At 33.9% G+C, this 16,864-nt stretch overlaps 1 protein-coding gene across 1 annotated transcript in view; it reads right to left on the reverse strand.

The window, feature by feature from the left end:
• The window catches only part of PTPRQ (protein tyrosine phosphatase receptor type Q), a 218,733-nt gene that overhangs the window by 123,552 nt on the left and 78,317 nt on the right, over positions 1–16,864 (reverse strand). Inside the window, exons 20-25 of the mRNA XM_033221161.1 lie at positions 14,192–14,360; positions 11,981–12,271; positions 11,460–11,735; positions 10,940–11,091; positions 7,162–7,303; positions 4,127–4,396 (exon numbers count right to left, since the gene is read on the reverse strand). Coding sequence (XP_033077052.1) covers positions 4,127–4,396; positions 7,162–7,303; positions 10,940–11,091; positions 11,460–11,735; positions 11,981–12,271; positions 14,192–14,360 — 1,300 coding nt within the window. The remainder of the gene's footprint in view (positions 1–4,126; positions 4,397–7,161; positions 7,304–10,939; positions 11,092–11,459; positions 11,736–11,980; positions 12,272–14,191; positions 14,361–16,864) is intronic.

The raw sequence follows: 16,864 nt of genomic DNA on the forward strand, positions 1-16,864 counted from the left end.
TAAGAGCATTTTGAATCAATTCAAGGTTCTAAAAGTTAAATATCGCATGCACATGGACTTGCTGTTATTATTTTTATTGGTATATATGATATATTTGGGCATAAAATGCTGTTAAAATGTAGAACCAAGTTTGGGGACCTTCATCTTTACTGCCCTGTTCCAACATATCTGACTGTGACAAGGGAACCAGCTTAGACACCAAACACTAATCTCCTCATAAATGCAATCGTCATGATACACATTTGGCTGCATCCAGATTTGACCAAGTTTACATTTAAAAAATACCCAATAATCCCTGGAAGGAATGTTAAGGTCACACACTAGGCAGTGAGAGAGTGCGCCAAATTTGATTTCACTTTATGTCAAAAATAAGTATGGAGTCAGTGGCTCAGAGCTGGCTATGCACTGTGACTAATCTTAGACCACATAAATTAGAAGTATGCAACAGGCTGTAAAACTGTTTCCAATCTGAACAATAAATTCCCAGTTCTTATTAACCTCTTATCAACAAATAATTCATGTGAATCATATAAAATCAAATTAATTACCTAATAAATACTGTAATCATAAATATAATTACATACTAGATGCAAAACAATTTTAAAGATATGAAATCAAAATATTTTTGAAGCAACAGTTAATACTCATGCTTTATATAAATGACTCTCTTTAATTTAAAGAATTTTTATATTTACATGGGAGAAAATATATACGATTTTGCCTGATGGGAATGTGGAAATAATATATTGCAATGGAGTAAAAACACCTATGAAAAATAATGAATTTTAGAAGAAAGCAATTCATTTCTTTCTTCTACAAACATTTGAATGCTTACAATGCCCAAGGCTTTCTGCTAGGAACTGTGAGTAAAACAAAGACAAATAAGACATGGTTCCTACAAGCAAAGAGTTTACAGTAGAAATGAGTGGTTCCCAAATTCAGCACTGTATTATTCACATGTCTTGTTTAAATGAAGATCTGGGTCCTAATTCCCAAATTCTGATTCCATAAATCTAGAACCATGCCACAGTGCTGCACATTCTGATGCAGAATTCAAGCTTTGAGAAGCAATGGTCCTCAGTAGCAGGAAAGTACATAGTTCATAGTACAATATGTTTAATAACCACCTAATTATTTGATTTAGAATCCCTTCAGTCTCCACATGTGTTGCCTTTTAATCCTGAGTTAAGATGGAATTCAAATTTCTATTATTATTATTATTATTTTACAAAGACCTGGACCTCAAATTCAGGTGACTCTACATCAGGTGCACAATGCAATTTAGATCATGTGTCACAGTTCTACTAACTGAATTCCTGCTTCATTCCTGTGTCTAAGCTGTCACTTTGAGTACCAGTGTACTCAATATTACTTTTAATGGCAAAAACTGCAGTTACGTTTGCACCAACCTAGTATCTCCTGCCTTATTCCTGAATCTCTCATTTATTTGAGATATATTGTCCTGTATTTTATTTGCCAGTTCTCAAAGACTCAGCTCCTGCCCAATGATCAAGACCATTTTACCTGGTGCTAGACCACTCTGATGCAGACCACCTACCTGGATTTGAATATTTTTTCTTCCCACAGACTCCACATAGCAATGACGTGCTGGCCACCCACTAGGAAAACACGTGTCACCCCTTGATGGACCTTTCTGACACTGTTTGCCTGTCCTCAAAAGTTCCTGGTAATCTACTCCAGTACTCTCCGATACACACAGAATATCAGAATTACCTAAAGAGATTCTTAAGTGCATGGATTCTTAAGCTTCACTCATTGAGGCTATGAGTCAGCACATCTGGGATGAAGTCCAGAAATGCCATTAAAGGCTTTAATAAAGAAGGCACATTTAAGCTGGGCTTTTAAAAATGAATAAAATTTTATGTGTCATAGAAAGGGAAAATAATAATACGGCTAAGGGAAGCAAAGCAATCTGATGATGAAAAAGGGTTGGGTATGTTTAAAGAAGAGAATCTAGTCAATTTTTAGTTCATAGTAGTTTAATAAATGTTTTCTAAGTTAAAATACTGAAATAGTGAAATAGCATTCTAAATAAATGAAGTTTCGCTGGAGACATCAGCTATACGAGAAGATACAATAAAAGGATAGAAGAATAAAAAGCTAGAGAGAACTCAAATTCTAATTAGCTATGGATTCTAGGATATTTTCTAGGCAATGAGAATGAGTAAAATATTTGCAGTATTCTAATCCATCTCCTACACATGGTGCCTTTCATTATTACTTCTGTGCTTCAGGTACCCAACTTGACATGTCTAACCTTTATTGTTCAGATAATACATTTCCCCTCCCAATGCATAAATGGCCTATTTGTATGTTAGAACCGATTCAATTAAGTGAGTAGGTGGAAAGATGAGACTTATGGGTAAAGTAGTGTGGGTGATAAGGCTAGTTAGGGTGTTATTACAGGAAGCAACAAGGTCCCTCTGATATACAATGGTGGTGGTCAAGGTAGAGAAGGGGTAAATTGCAGAGCCATGATGGAAATTGAATTGATGAGACCTGACTGTATGTAGAAGAGATGGAGTAAGGAATTTTATAAAACTATGAAGCTTGGGGTCCAATGGATTCTCAAGAACAGGCATAGAAGACTAAGAAAAAGACAGTGATTTCATGCAACACAAATTCCATTTCAAATATATTTGGAGTTGATACTCCAACTAGGTCTTCAGTTGAAATTTTTCAATAATTTGGATGAATGTGCAAGAAAAAGAGAGAGAGGATAAATGCAGGAGAGATGCGAATAAATTGATGGAGTAATGTTCTAGAGAAGACATAAGATTAGAACGAAAATGAACAACTAGATCCCTAAAAGAGGAAGGCAAGGACATCCTAAGAGAAGGTATCTGGAAGGCATAAATAAAGACATGGATAAATTTTGATGGAAGGGGGGCCTATCAATATATTTGATAGTATTAGTAAAATAAAAATAAATATGGACGATGGGGGAAGAGACTAGGTTCAGAAAGAGAACAATTTTCATGTGGAATAGAGAGTATTCCTATTAATATATTTCCTATAGCGTATAAACAAGGGATACATAGAAGATTGTGGAGAAGCTGGGACAATTAAGGACAATGAATTTACAGACGAAAAAAGTAGAATCATTTCTACTTTTTCCTAGAAATATTTACCAGCCAGCATCTTGGAAAAAACAAATAATGGGGTCTTCTCAGAATGAGGAATCTTCGTGGAGGATAAGTCACAATGACATGGTATGATATCTAAGAAGCAAGAGATGGTGTTGTTGAAATGTAACTATTCCATCCTGGAAAAGGAAACACCATAGTCTGAAAAAATATTGCCCTGGAAGAAGGAAAAGGAAAGGATGCTGAGTTAGATGCTGAAATCAGAGAGAAGGCAGGCTATGTCTTGATGTTCTAGGTTTACAGCCTCAAGACGGGTTGAAAGACATTTCCAAGATAAAGGGTCTGGAAGTGCCAGAATTTGACAATTATTGCCAATATCTACAGTGCCTATTAGGACAAGCATCCAGGGAAGTGGTGTTATCAGGAAAGAAACAGACTTTAATATAAGCAGGTAGAATATGGAAGAAAATAGGATGAAGGATATTATGACATAGGATATAGTGCTGCTAGGGAAGGTGAGAATTTCTTCTTGTGGACTAAAGCTTAATGACCTGGATATTTTATTCAAATAACATGAAAGATAAAGATTGATATAAAGGGGAGAAAATAGATGAAACTGAGTCTGATACTGCAACCATATAGTTCAGGAAAACATCTAGAATTCCATAAAAACAAATAAGACAAAAAAAGATATACATGAAAGGTTTACATATTTATTTTTTCTTTTAAATCATGATAAAACATAATTCATTAAGTTGGGGTTTTATATTTGTGGAAATACAGTAAAGCGGATCCTCTCTCTTTTTTTTCCTCCCTTCAATCTCCCAATGTTTTGGAGAAGGGTCAATGTAGTACACAGCTGGTACTCAAGCAACACGTGGGATAAAAAGCCTGTGATGTATTTTTTAATATGTGCTTTATATGATTAGGTAAGTATGCTATAAAGATTGCAGGTGGTATTGACACAATCCCCAAATAGTTAAACGTTTCATGTTAGTTACCTGTTTCACGTTAGTTACCTGTTTCAGGTAGTGTGCTGACATGGCATGTGCTTTCATCACCTTCACCAGCTGAGGTTGAAGCTCTTACTTTAAAGACATATGAGGTACTGGCAAGAAGCTTTATGAAAGTGTACATGTGATCTTGGGGAGAGACTTTTGTAGAATTCCTTTCAACTGTTATCATATATTGTGTTATTATTCCATTTGCCTTTTTGGGTGGATCCCATTTCACTAAAACTGACTGCCAGCTAGTTGCCATGCACTGCATATTCTGCACGACATCTGGAACTTAAGAGATAAACATATGCCGCAAGTTAAAGTGCATACACATGTAAGTAGATAACTGATTGAATTATGTGATCACTAGATACAACTGTGTTTAGAAGTACAACTAGAAAAATATTTAATATATCAAATTTTCAATGTGTGCTTAAAAAGTCATTAACATAGACAGAATCAAAAGGCTGTTGACTTGCTTTTTATGCTATTGTATTAATCCTTACAATATTGAACAAGTCACTAAATATCTTCCAGCTCCAAGCACCAATCACATCCTCGAAAGCTCAGAAGCAAATGTGTAGCCTCAAGCCCAGGCCCAGGCAGTGTTTGATAACTGCTCTTTTACTTGGAAAGGAAGAATCTTAGCAATACTTTATTATGGAACATTTTTATGCAAAACATAGATACAGGTGCCTCCCTGATGTGACAAATCTGGGCTTCACAGTACTTGGAAACCCCTAACTAATTTAAAGGTACTGGTTTTTACTGGGATGTTTTCTTTGGAAGAAACTTGAGTATCTCATCTTTAAGTACCTTTTGTAGACATCATTGGAAGGAAGATTTAAGGAGCCTTAGTCTTATTTTCTAGAGCTTTTCTGAATTTACTTGAAAGTAACCCAATTTCTCAGAGGTCCTCTGTATCTGGAAGGCCTGGTTAAGGAACAATATCCTAGCCCACCAAAGTGACTGCACATTAGAGAGACTGGCTGCTTCCCACAGAAATGTCCAATTAGCCAATGTCCCCAATGGTGGTATTAGTAGAATAAATTTTCTTGTCACAGTAAAAGATAATGCTAGAAGAAAAATTGGGACATAGTCAATCTGTGGATTACAAACAATGAAAATTGAAAGAAAATAACTTGCTGCCATTATGCAAAATATAGTGCTTTAAAGAATATTCAGGTGATCCTTGACCTGCCTACACTGCTCTACCTGGATCTAAACTGAGCTGTTATAAACTTTTCTTCCTCTGTAAGCTAAAGACACCCGTACTAAAGGAGAATACTTAAGGAATGTGTGGCATTGAAAAATTTTTTAAAGATAATTTCTGGGCTGATCAATGGATATGGCAATTAAATGTTATTAACTATTCACTTCCTTGTTTTCAGAATCATATAACAACATTTTTAAAGTTAACATAAGATAGTTGACAATTTGTTGAACTTTAGTTTCTAAATCTGGATTTTGTGAATATCTATTTTCCTGATTTTTTGAACCTCAAAAAAAAAAATAACTAGTTATATTAAAACTCTTAAAGGTGAAAATTTTATTTATTTAAATAATCAGAGTATAGAATGTTGGGGTACAATTTTATCTTGCTGATAAAAATATTTATTGGTTTACAGAGCATTTTCTACAAGATTAGCCTCGATTGTTATTGCTCTCATGTACAAATATTATTAAAATATTTTTTATTTATGGGTTGAACATTTTTGTATTCTACCACTCGTTTACAACATGCATTTCCTACAGTCATGTCCACTCGTCACTAGAAGTCAGAAGGCCAATGTTCTAGACAGGTTCTTCACTAATTTTCTCGAGGTCCTTTTCATCTAATATGCCTGAATCATGGCTTCTTCATCTGTAACATGGGAATGGGGGCAACAGTAATATTTAGAGGGCATTTACTGTGTGTCCAGCACTCTATGAAGTGGGCATTTACTGTGTGTCCAACACTCTATAAAGTGCTTTATGTGGATTTTTTCAAATACGTTTGACAACAACATTATGAGATGGCTACTGCTAATGTGTGCTTCTTTGCAATTAAGGATACAGAGGCTCACAGAGTCATGAGCCTTTGCCAAGATTATACAACTAGTAGGTCATGGGGCTCAAATTCAAATCCAGATAATGACTTCACAGCATGTACTTTTATCCACTATAAATGCTATTTATTTTGCCTCTCTTACGGGAATGCTATGAAAAGCAGTCTCAGGTAGTCATAAATTTATGCAAAAATGATTAATTTAGTAGTCAGTGGTCTACAGTCTCAATTTAGAGATTCACTAACATACCAGGAAGTGCATCCAGAGCTGATAAGGAGAAATGACTAGAATGGGATCTTGTACTCATTCAATAAACATTGACAGAAGATAAAAAAATAAAAATTAAAAAGAGGTGCTTTTAAAGGTGTTGTCCAGTTGAGAAAAGGAAAAGTACATTACTAAGCCATCATTAAATGGTCGTAAATAAAAACTACTCAGTGTGCACACAAAGGCAAGATATGTCATGTGTACTACATGTGTGACACAGCAGGTAAGCTGTTGATGAATTAGGCCAATGATATTTCAGTGTCATCCACATGGTAAAGATGGGATGATGGGAACATAGGGGGCTTATGCAATGACTCATTCTCTCCAAATGTCACAACTCATCTTCTTAAAAGAAAATTATAGATACTGTTTCATAAAAATATAAATCAGCCTGTTAAAAGTGACTGCTAGTTCATTTCCCCCTTCTTCCCCAGCTATCTCAAACAGTTCCAAGAATTAGGTAATTTTCACAGATATCTAGAAGGCTATTTTGTTCCCAAACTACTTTTTTATTTCAACTTCTTCTGTTCAAAAGGAAAAACTATGTGTAAAAATGTATGCATAAACACACATACAGCATATGATTTCACACAAGACCAAGACTAAACGTAAATCAATGAAACGCAATTTCCCTTTGAGTAGACTCTTAAGTAATGATACTTTATCATATAAACTGAGAAAAGGAAAGGAAAGGTATTAAATATAAAATGAAACATTTTAGGCCCAAAAAGTGTATCTAACCTGATTCTTGGGTTGTGAATTTTACTACATTACTAAATTGATTGCCATTTCCAACTTTGGTGAAGGCAGATACACTGATAGAGTAGGTGCTGACTGGTTCTAGTCCAACAAGTTTGGCTTCAGTTTGAAAACCTGATATATTCTGAAAAGCAGAAAAAAAATTATTAGTCCCAATGCATTGTCAAAAAATTGTTCATCACTGGAATATTTTCATTGAAATTATTCCTTTTATATTTAACTTACAGATTAATAAGCATGGATATTTTAAATTATAATAAAACAAATATTAGCATTTATCTTGTGCCATAGAGTGTGTTCAGTTTATGATACAAGGATGAACTGGGCACCCTCTTTTCCCTGAAGAAATTGCCTTTTTTAGACTTTTTTTTTTTTCTTGACAGAGTCTCGTTTTGTGGCCCAGGCTGGAGTGCAGTGGCATGATCTCTGCTTGCTGCAACCTCCACCTCCCAGGTTCAAGCAATTCTCCCTGCCTCAGCCTCCTGAGTAGCTGGGATTACAGGTGCGTGCCACCATGCCCAGCTAATTTTTGTATTTTTTAGTAGAGATGGAGTTTAGCCATATTGGCCAGGCTGGTCTTGAACTCCTGGCCTGAGGTGATCCGCCCACCTCGGCCTCCCAAAGTGCTGGGATTATAAGTGTGAGCTACTGCACCTGGTCTACAATTGACTTTTTAGAAAACCAGAGTGTTTTGTTTTCATAATTTTTACTTGGAATTATATACTCATTTTTTAAAAATTTGCTATAATTACAGTCTGCAATTTAAAACCAACTTGTGGTGGTCGGAGACACGTAATTTTTCTGAACTCATCTAAATTCATTTTTGATACCCACAGCATTCCTGTGTCAATGTATTTATTCTTCAGCTACTGTATGTAGACACTGACAAAACAGCAGTGAATAATAATTTTAAAATATCTGCTTCCATGAAGCTTAAATTGGGAGTTTTCCCAGCCAATTCCTAAATTTCTAATTTGATACTGCTTTTAGAGAAATAAGAAAAGGAACAAAAGAGTATCATAGTTGCCCAAGGAGGAATATGCTTTCTCATAGAAAAAATTATCATTAAGTACAAAGTTTTCATTCAAAGATAATTGTCCTAACCAAGAAAGCAGTTAAGATTAATCAATTATCCTCATGGACAGAGAAGATAATCTCCTATGTGATATAAACGTAGGACTCTTACGTTATATCTGACAAAATATAAACCATTTTGATTATTTATTAAACACCACAGTAACAGAAATTTTACAAGAATATTAATTATTGGAAAATTTACAATTAGAATCATATTTTAAAATAATCTCTAGGAATTCACTGACTGACTTTAGGGGCTTACCTAATATATTGCAGTCATTCTTTCCTGCTTACTATTTACAAAACACATATTAGATATTCTGAGATTATAGACACATATAAGGCATGGTCCCTGCCATCAAAGAATTTTTATATTAACTAGAGAAATATACAATTTCTGAATGAGAAAAAAATAAACACAAAACAAGCAAATTATGATTTTGGTTAGGAAGAGCTAATAGCCAGAGAAACAACTGAACTCAAGAGGGCATAGTAATAAGAGAGTAGTTTATGGGATAGTGAACAGATTTACACAAGCATATGTTGTCAAAAAGGGAAACATGAGTGATAAATACTTACAAACATATTTTGATAGAACTTTGTACTAAATAAATAATTTCTTTCAGTATGTGTGAGTGACCCAAGTCACCTATTGATTTCATTATCCGTGGGCCACAGTGGATTGACTGGGATAGCAGTAACATTTGAAGTGGTTATAACGTTATTCCACCTCCACAAATGCACACATAATTTAAAAGAAGAAAAAGAATAGAAAAACAGATAAAATAATATAAATTGATGCTGTCAGGATATCAGGGTAGATGAAAGAGAAAGGAAAATAGAACACACTAGGGGAGAAAGCTAAACAGAAAGAGGAAAGCAGATATAGTAACTAGATGTTGAGACAGGGAAAAAGATGGCATGAGAGTACATTTAAAGGAATTCAAAAGCAAATAAGATTATGAAAATTGATGAATGAGACAATAGATGTAAAAAGGAGTAACACGAGGTAGCAGATTTTAAAACACAAAACGACTGCCCATCCCAAATGATATATTTAATACTTAATGGTATAAAGATGGTATTTTTGCTGCTTGTGAAATATTAAAGATGTGCTTCTATTGAAAAAATCTGTTTCCAAATCTTAGAATATGAATTATTCTCATGTTCTCATGTTCACATAATGGCATATTGTCATTCCATGCTTAGTGCTATTACAATGTTGGACAGATTTTTTTGTTCTTTTAAAAACTGTGTACAATTACAGCAACAACAGCTAACATGTTTATCACATGCTTGGAATTGTTTGAAATGCTCTATGTAGACTTTCCTTTGTAATCCTCAATTTCGAATGTACACATCTTTGTAACTCCCATTTTGCGTTAAGAAGTAAGCAATGTCCCTATTGAAGCACAATAAGTCTCAAAGGCAGAATCTGAGCCAGGTAATTTGAAGTCAGAGCCCTTGCTTTACCACTATGCTAAGACAGTGTATGTTAAAGATCACCATTCTGAGGAGATAAGATCCATATGTAGACAACCACGCTCTAATACACATACACAATTGTCCTAGGAATGCGATTACTCTAAGAAAAGGATTCTTTTTTCTCTTTTGATATCTATCTCCCAGTGACCCATACAGACAAAGCAAATAAAAAATGGAAAAATGTTAAGATTAAACCAGGGATAGATATTAAAGGGCAAGAGGCTTCATGTCATTTAATGTAATTTCACACTTCTGGGAAACAAATTTCACATTTATGGGGTAATATGATTCAAATTATACTCAGACTCTCAAGTTTTAAAGTAATATATTGGTTTCCAGAAAGAAAGTCATTGTTCCTGATGACATAAAGTTAATGCCTGCTTTTGATTTTTACTATTCAATTTGTAAGCTACATATGCTATAACAATGATTTACCACAGTCATAAATTGTAATACTCATAATATTGAGTAAAATGTTTACTGCAGATTTTTTGCACTCTTCTTGCTCTAAACTAAAGAAGAACATTCCAGGACGTTATTTGCCTTTGAGGAAAATAATAAGAAAATTTTCTTAAATAAATGCTTGTTAATTACATTTTGGCAATGAAATGCTAGAAATCACAAACATATATTTGAGACTCTTTGTTACATCAGTTCTGTGGATACTTTTCACTAATTCTGAATTCCAAATATGGAAGAGGGAAAATGTGGTTAGTGTTGCAAATGAATTAGTCTTGAAAATAAAAAAATAAGGATATATCTTAAAAGACCAATTGGTGTAGGATCATATGCTATCGGGAAAGATGACCAGAAGTCCAGAATAAATATGAATACCTTTCCAAAAGGTTAAAAAGATTCCCTTGGTACTGCTGTTAACAACAGATAGAAATACATTTTATATTTGTAAGCCAGAAAAAAATTACTATACACTTTCCAGCATTAACAAAATGATGCAACTGCTTCTTAAGTTGTAGATATCTAGAAGTTACAAATCTAAGCACATTGCTCTATGAAGTATTCAGCTTATATATCTGGCAAATGCTTCTTGTGTTTTCCACAAGCATCCTTAAATTGTAGGAAATAAGCTTAAAAAAATAGTCATTGTTTAATTTAGTAGTCCATTTTCCTCCTGTGTCAAAAGATTTTAATTCAATTTCTGATTTTTAAAAATAAACATATACTGCTATAATCAACGTACCTTATAATATATAGTGTCAGTTTCATGTTCATGAATTTTAAAACTATATACTTTAACAATACCGCCTGGAAGAGGACTTGGGCTCCATTTCAGCCATACAAAGTCTGAAGTACAGTTGATTAAAGTCAAATTTTGTGGAGGTGCTAAAGGCACTGTAGGAAAACACATGATGAAACTTACATTCATAAAACTTTTAACAATAAAAATAGCACCGTGACTTATTTTCCTGAAGATATTAGTTCAAAAAGATTTATAAAATGATCATATTTTAATTTCAGAAATAAATATCATAATTAATTATAATCTGTATTTGGACACAGTGGTTCCAAAGTAGCTTTAAACAGAACAGGAAATTCTGAAGCTCAAATTGAAAAAAAAAAATTCAACAAAGTAAATATAATGGTAAGGCTGTTACAAATAGACAATCAGATATCCTTTCATATTCCATGCTGTTCCTTAAAAAGAGAGAGCAGGTGCTGCAACAGTGAAATTGTTTGAAGAAACACGGATTCCAGCTTACCTGACTCATCTGTGTAAAAGAAAAGAATACTGGAAGGACCAAGTCCTTTTATAGTTCTTGCAGCGGCAAAAAAGCTATATAATGTAAATGGTGAAAGCTCTTCCAATATTATATAATTATCAGAAGTAATGAAAGAATAATTTTCACTTGGTCCTTGTAAACTTAAATCATAACTTATTATTGCACCATTTGGCTTTACTGGGGGATCCCATGATAAGAGAACTGAGGTGGAGGAAAGGTTTTTAAAAGTGTTGATTATTGGTGAAGTTTCTGGGACTATAAAAGAAAAAGAGAATATTAAATGAAACAAAAGTGAATCAGCATTAAAAAAGAGGATTCAATCATAATGGGATGTGATTTTCTTAGCAGATTATTTTAAGAAACATTATGTTTATTGAAAGGCTAATTACTTGAGATCAAACAGAAGCAATATAATTGAAGACTGTTTCCTATGAGAAAGCAATGTAAATGAAAGGAACAACAACAATCTGCTTAATAGGCAATAAAAGGGTCTAGCCTACCATCTTCTTCAGTTTTGATGTATAGCTGGGCAGTATATGAATCAGAGAATCCCTTTTCTGTTGATGGAGTAATTTTTAATATATAATCAGTGTATTTTTCCAGATTATCAAAATATATGCTTCTCTCATATGTAACTACAGTTGGTCTCACGTGGCGAGGAGTCTGCTGTAAGATCAGTGAAACATAGTAGAAGACTAGACCGTTTGGTTGAGCCGGTGGGACCCAGCTTACATTTATTGCAGTTGACGAAATGGATTCGTAAGTCAGGTTTCCAACAAGCCCTTCAGGTACTATGATAGGTAATGGGCAAAATACAAAAATCATCAGTTACCCTAAACAGAATCTAAATTCACAAACTGAGTATAATTGTTGAAATGGCAACTATTACATCATCAGCTCTTAAATTATTTAAATGCAGATGTGGTAAACATTCACCTATTATAAAATATCTTCTAAAAAATTATTTTAAAAATCATTCAAAATAAACTCTGTCATCTTTAATATGTATGGGAATTGTTTCTATAATATTTTCTGGCTCTTCTTTCCTACTATGTGGAAATTGTGTGTGTGTGTCTGTGTGTGTGCATAATATGTGCATGTATACTGCTTTATTTAAATATTTTGATAATTTATATTATCTAAACCATCTTTTAGCTTATTTCTTCTAAATATTACCCTTGTTGTACATATGAGGAAACTAAAGCTCAGAGCCATTAAGTGACTTCTCCAAGGTCATGTGGGTAGTCAGAAGAATCAATACTAAAAGCTTTCCCAATATCCAGTCTCAAAATGTCTCCAGTCACCAGACTACCAACACAAATTTGTATATTAAAAAGTTACTCTACTTACACACAAGTTCCAAATCTCAGATATAAGTTGTATTGTGACATTAAACTCTATTAATGTAAATTTGACATCCACCTGGAGTAGTGCATAGTAAGTGCTTATTATCCATGGTGTAGAAATAATAACTGATAAAATGTTATAGGTTGGCAAAAATCCTGGGGGAGATCTGCATTTAAAGAATGCCTGAAATGGTATCGATCACATATTACAATATAACATTTTTGCTAGACTCCCCAAACACATATTTCCCCACATTTATCATTTATTTTTATGTTGACCAACTTGTCAACAATTCAAAAGATTTTTCCAAAAACAACAACCGTTCATTTCTCATGCTTAAGGAATCTCTCAATTTACAGCTTTCAGAGAGTAAACATGGAGTTTTACTCCAGAAGTTTAGGTCACTACCATTTCTCAATAAGGGATTAATCTTTGAAAATAACCAAACACCGCATGTTCTCACTCATAGGTGGGAACTGAACAATGAGATCACCTGGACTCGGGAAGGGGAACATCACTCACTGGGGCCTATCATGGGGTGGGGGGAGGAGGGAGGGATTGCATTGGGGAGTTATACATGATATAAATGATGACTTGATGGGTGCTAATGAGTTGATGGGTGCAGCACACCAACATGGCATAAGTATACATATGTAACAAACCTGCACGTTATGCACATGTACCCTAGAACCTAAAGTATAATAAAAAAATAAATAAATAAAATAAAATAAAATAAAAAAAGAAAATAAACAAGCAAATGGATGACAGAAACAACTACAAGAAAAATAGGTAATGATCTGCTTATCACTGTATTCTGAAAATTGAAACATAAAAAAATCAAGAGCTTCAATCATTATAGATTTTTGAATACTCAGGATAAATAGGATTCTTCAGAAGATGCATACGAGAAACTCCTGGAGTTAAAAAAAAATTCTGGATTTATTAGTCACAAACACAGTGAGAACAGAAGTGCTGCAGAATCCTATGCAGATTCAAAGTCTGAAAAGAAAACAAGTTGCTAGAGATTTTTTAAGTCTTTAAAGAAAATGAATAAGTAAATTAACTACTGGAAAATTCATCCAAGTACGCTGTACTTTTTATGCCCATAATTGGATGGCCATGACATCTTTTGAAGCAATAAAAAGAACAGAATTTTCATGAATGAATGTTAGCAGTTTTCTTGAACAGAAGAGGTTATTATTACAATAGTTTTATAAGTATATTAATTGCATTTTCAAACTCCTGTAATGAATGTGTCTAAATAAAAGATTTTATTATAAATTCAAACCAAAGGAAAAGTTCCTAAAATAGTAAGTTTTAAATTAATCATATTAAAGATTAATAAGTGTTTTTCATTTACATACTGTCTTGATCTGTGTATACTTCAACTATGTCACTGCTTTTATTCCCATTTCCAACTGAAGTACTCGCTGTTAACCAAAATGTATAGTAGCTGAATATTGCCAGTTTATCTATAATTGTGGATACAGTCATATTGTCAAAGTCATAGGTTACTTCATGGAGTGTAAAATTCTGAAAAATAAAAACATTGCTTTCATTGTTCAGAATGTATTTTTTAGTATGCATGAACATTTCAAAATAATTGTTATCCATGAATTGATTGTCTCATTATTTTAATATGTTAATTATTTTAGGAAAATCAACATAGAACATTTTTTATCACAACAATTAAACTGGAAACATGTTTGTACTAAAAGAGAAACAGATGGTAGTTTTTATTGCAAAACCAATTCACAAATAGCAAAGAGTAAAAACTCCAAGCCAACAATGAAGAAGGTCAAGTTGCCAAATGGAAATGCTACAACTGTGCTGATCAGTGTCACTTTCCTTATAAAAATATTCCAGTAATTTTCAAAGCATCGGCTAATATTAAACAAGTTTGGGAGTATTACAAAACTTTTAATTTTGTTTCTTTCCATTTGTGATGAAGGAATTTTGAATGTGTTTGCCCTCTTTCTATGAACTCAAATAGCTATTATTATTCACATTTAGTGGGTTTTCAGACTTTCACATTTCTTTTCAGACTTTGCTTCTCACAGTTGTAGCAAAGGGATGGCAACTGATGTACTCTCTGACGTGTAGAGTAAGAGAAAGTTTTAAATTCTCTAGCCTGACTCCCAGTTACATTTTTCCCCAAGGCTTGAAAAAAATTATTAGGGTATTTATGCAATCATTTTTTTCCTATCAAATTTTAAAAGTTAAACACATAGCCAAATAAAACTAATTCTAAAATAAAAGGAGACTTAAACATAGAGGTAATCAGTATGAATAATTTTATAATTTCCATCTGCACAGAGTAATCTGAATCATTCCAATCCACATGAAGCCATTTAAGTCCTACAGAACTGCATTCAAATTGTGGCAGGGTATCCCTGGATAAATCATCTAATCTCGAAGCTTTTCTCCCTTCAACTGTAAAATGGAAATAATCATCTCCACTTCATAGACAACTTTTGAGGATTAGATGACATGAAGCACAAAAGCCATTAATACCATGTCTAGCACACAATAAAAAAAAACAGTAACTAGTTTCATTTAAATTAATAACATAGGATAAGCAATTTTACTAAACGTATAGTAAGAATGGCTCTGAAATTTATCAACAAATTAAATTGAGCAAAAATTTATGGTTCTTTTGCCAGTATTCAGGGGAAAATATAGTGCAATAAAAGATTTACTTCAATTTTGTGGTGATTTACATAGAAATAGACAAGTTAAAGTAATATAGTAATCTCACACAAAATATGATCCATGAACTTTAATACCTTTCAATACATCTACTTTACACATGGAACAACTGGCTTATATAAAGCACCACTTAAAAGTATTAACATAGGCTGGGCGTGGAGGCTCACGCCTGTAATCCCAGCACTTTGGGAGGCCGAGGTGGGCAGATCACGAGGTCAGGAAATCAAGACCATCCTGGTTAACACGGTGAAACCCCATCTCTACTAAAAATACAAAAAAATTAGCCAGGCGTGGTGGCGGGCGCTTGTAGTCCCAGCTACTAGGGAGGCTGAGGCAGAAGAATGGCGTAAACCTGGGAGGCAGAGCTTGCAGTGAGCCGAGATGCTCCACTGCACTCCAGCCTGGGCGACAGAGCAAGACTCCGTCTCAAAAAAAAAAAAAAAAAAAAAAAAAAAAAAAAAATGTGTTATATTAGCTGGTTGGTCAAATTTGAAAAGGTTTTATTAAATACCTTCTGACTATATTTATATAAACAAAAAAAAAGCCTTAATTAGATAATTTGTGCCAAAAGACATTTTTGTGCAAAAATAAACAGATGAATAAAATAATCATCTGGATAATTGATCTAATGTTACAAATTTGTTACATGCCTATGCACATTAAGTCCCACACTCAGCAGGAATGACTTCTGGGTGATTCAGATAATTTGTTATGTATTAGTCATCAAGGTCATAGGTAATCAGAGTAAATTCTATAACAAAAATTAAAATTTACATCAAAAAGCTATGTTAATACTTTTTTTTTTTTTTGATATGGAGTCTTGCTCTGTCCCCCAGGCTGGAGTGCAGTGGCGCCATCTCGGCTCACTGCAAGCTCCGCCTCCCAGGTTCACGCCATTCTCCTGTCTCAGCCTCCCAAGTAGCTAGCTGGGTCTACAGCCGCCCGCCACCATGCCCAGCTAATTTTTTGTATTTTTAGTAGAGATAGGGTTGCACCGTGTTAGCCAGGATAGTCTCGATCTCCTGACCTTGTGATCCGCCCACCTCGGTCTCCCAGAGTGCTGGGATTACAGGCATAAGCCACCGCCCCCCACCCATTTTAAAATAGAAGACATTAAGTCAGGCACACTAAGGAAACATAAATGGGTAAAAATTTTAAAGTAGAAAAGTTAACACTCTGTACAAAATACAATGTGCAATAACTGAAGGAAGAACAATATGGATTGCAAATAGTAGCAAAGAAGTTAAATTCTCCAAGATAAGAAGAAGGAAAGATGGCTTTGCTACATACTCAAGGGCTCCAAAATTATGACTATGTACTAAAAATGA

This window comes from Trachypithecus francoisi, unplaced genomic scaffold (genome assembly GCF_009764315.1).
Source record: "Trachypithecus francoisi isolate TF-2019V2 unplaced genomic scaffold, Tfra_2.0 Lachesis_group11, whole genome shotgun sequence".
Lineage (NCBI taxonomy): Eukaryota > Metazoa > Chordata > Mammalia > Primates > Cercopithecidae > Trachypithecus > Trachypithecus francoisi.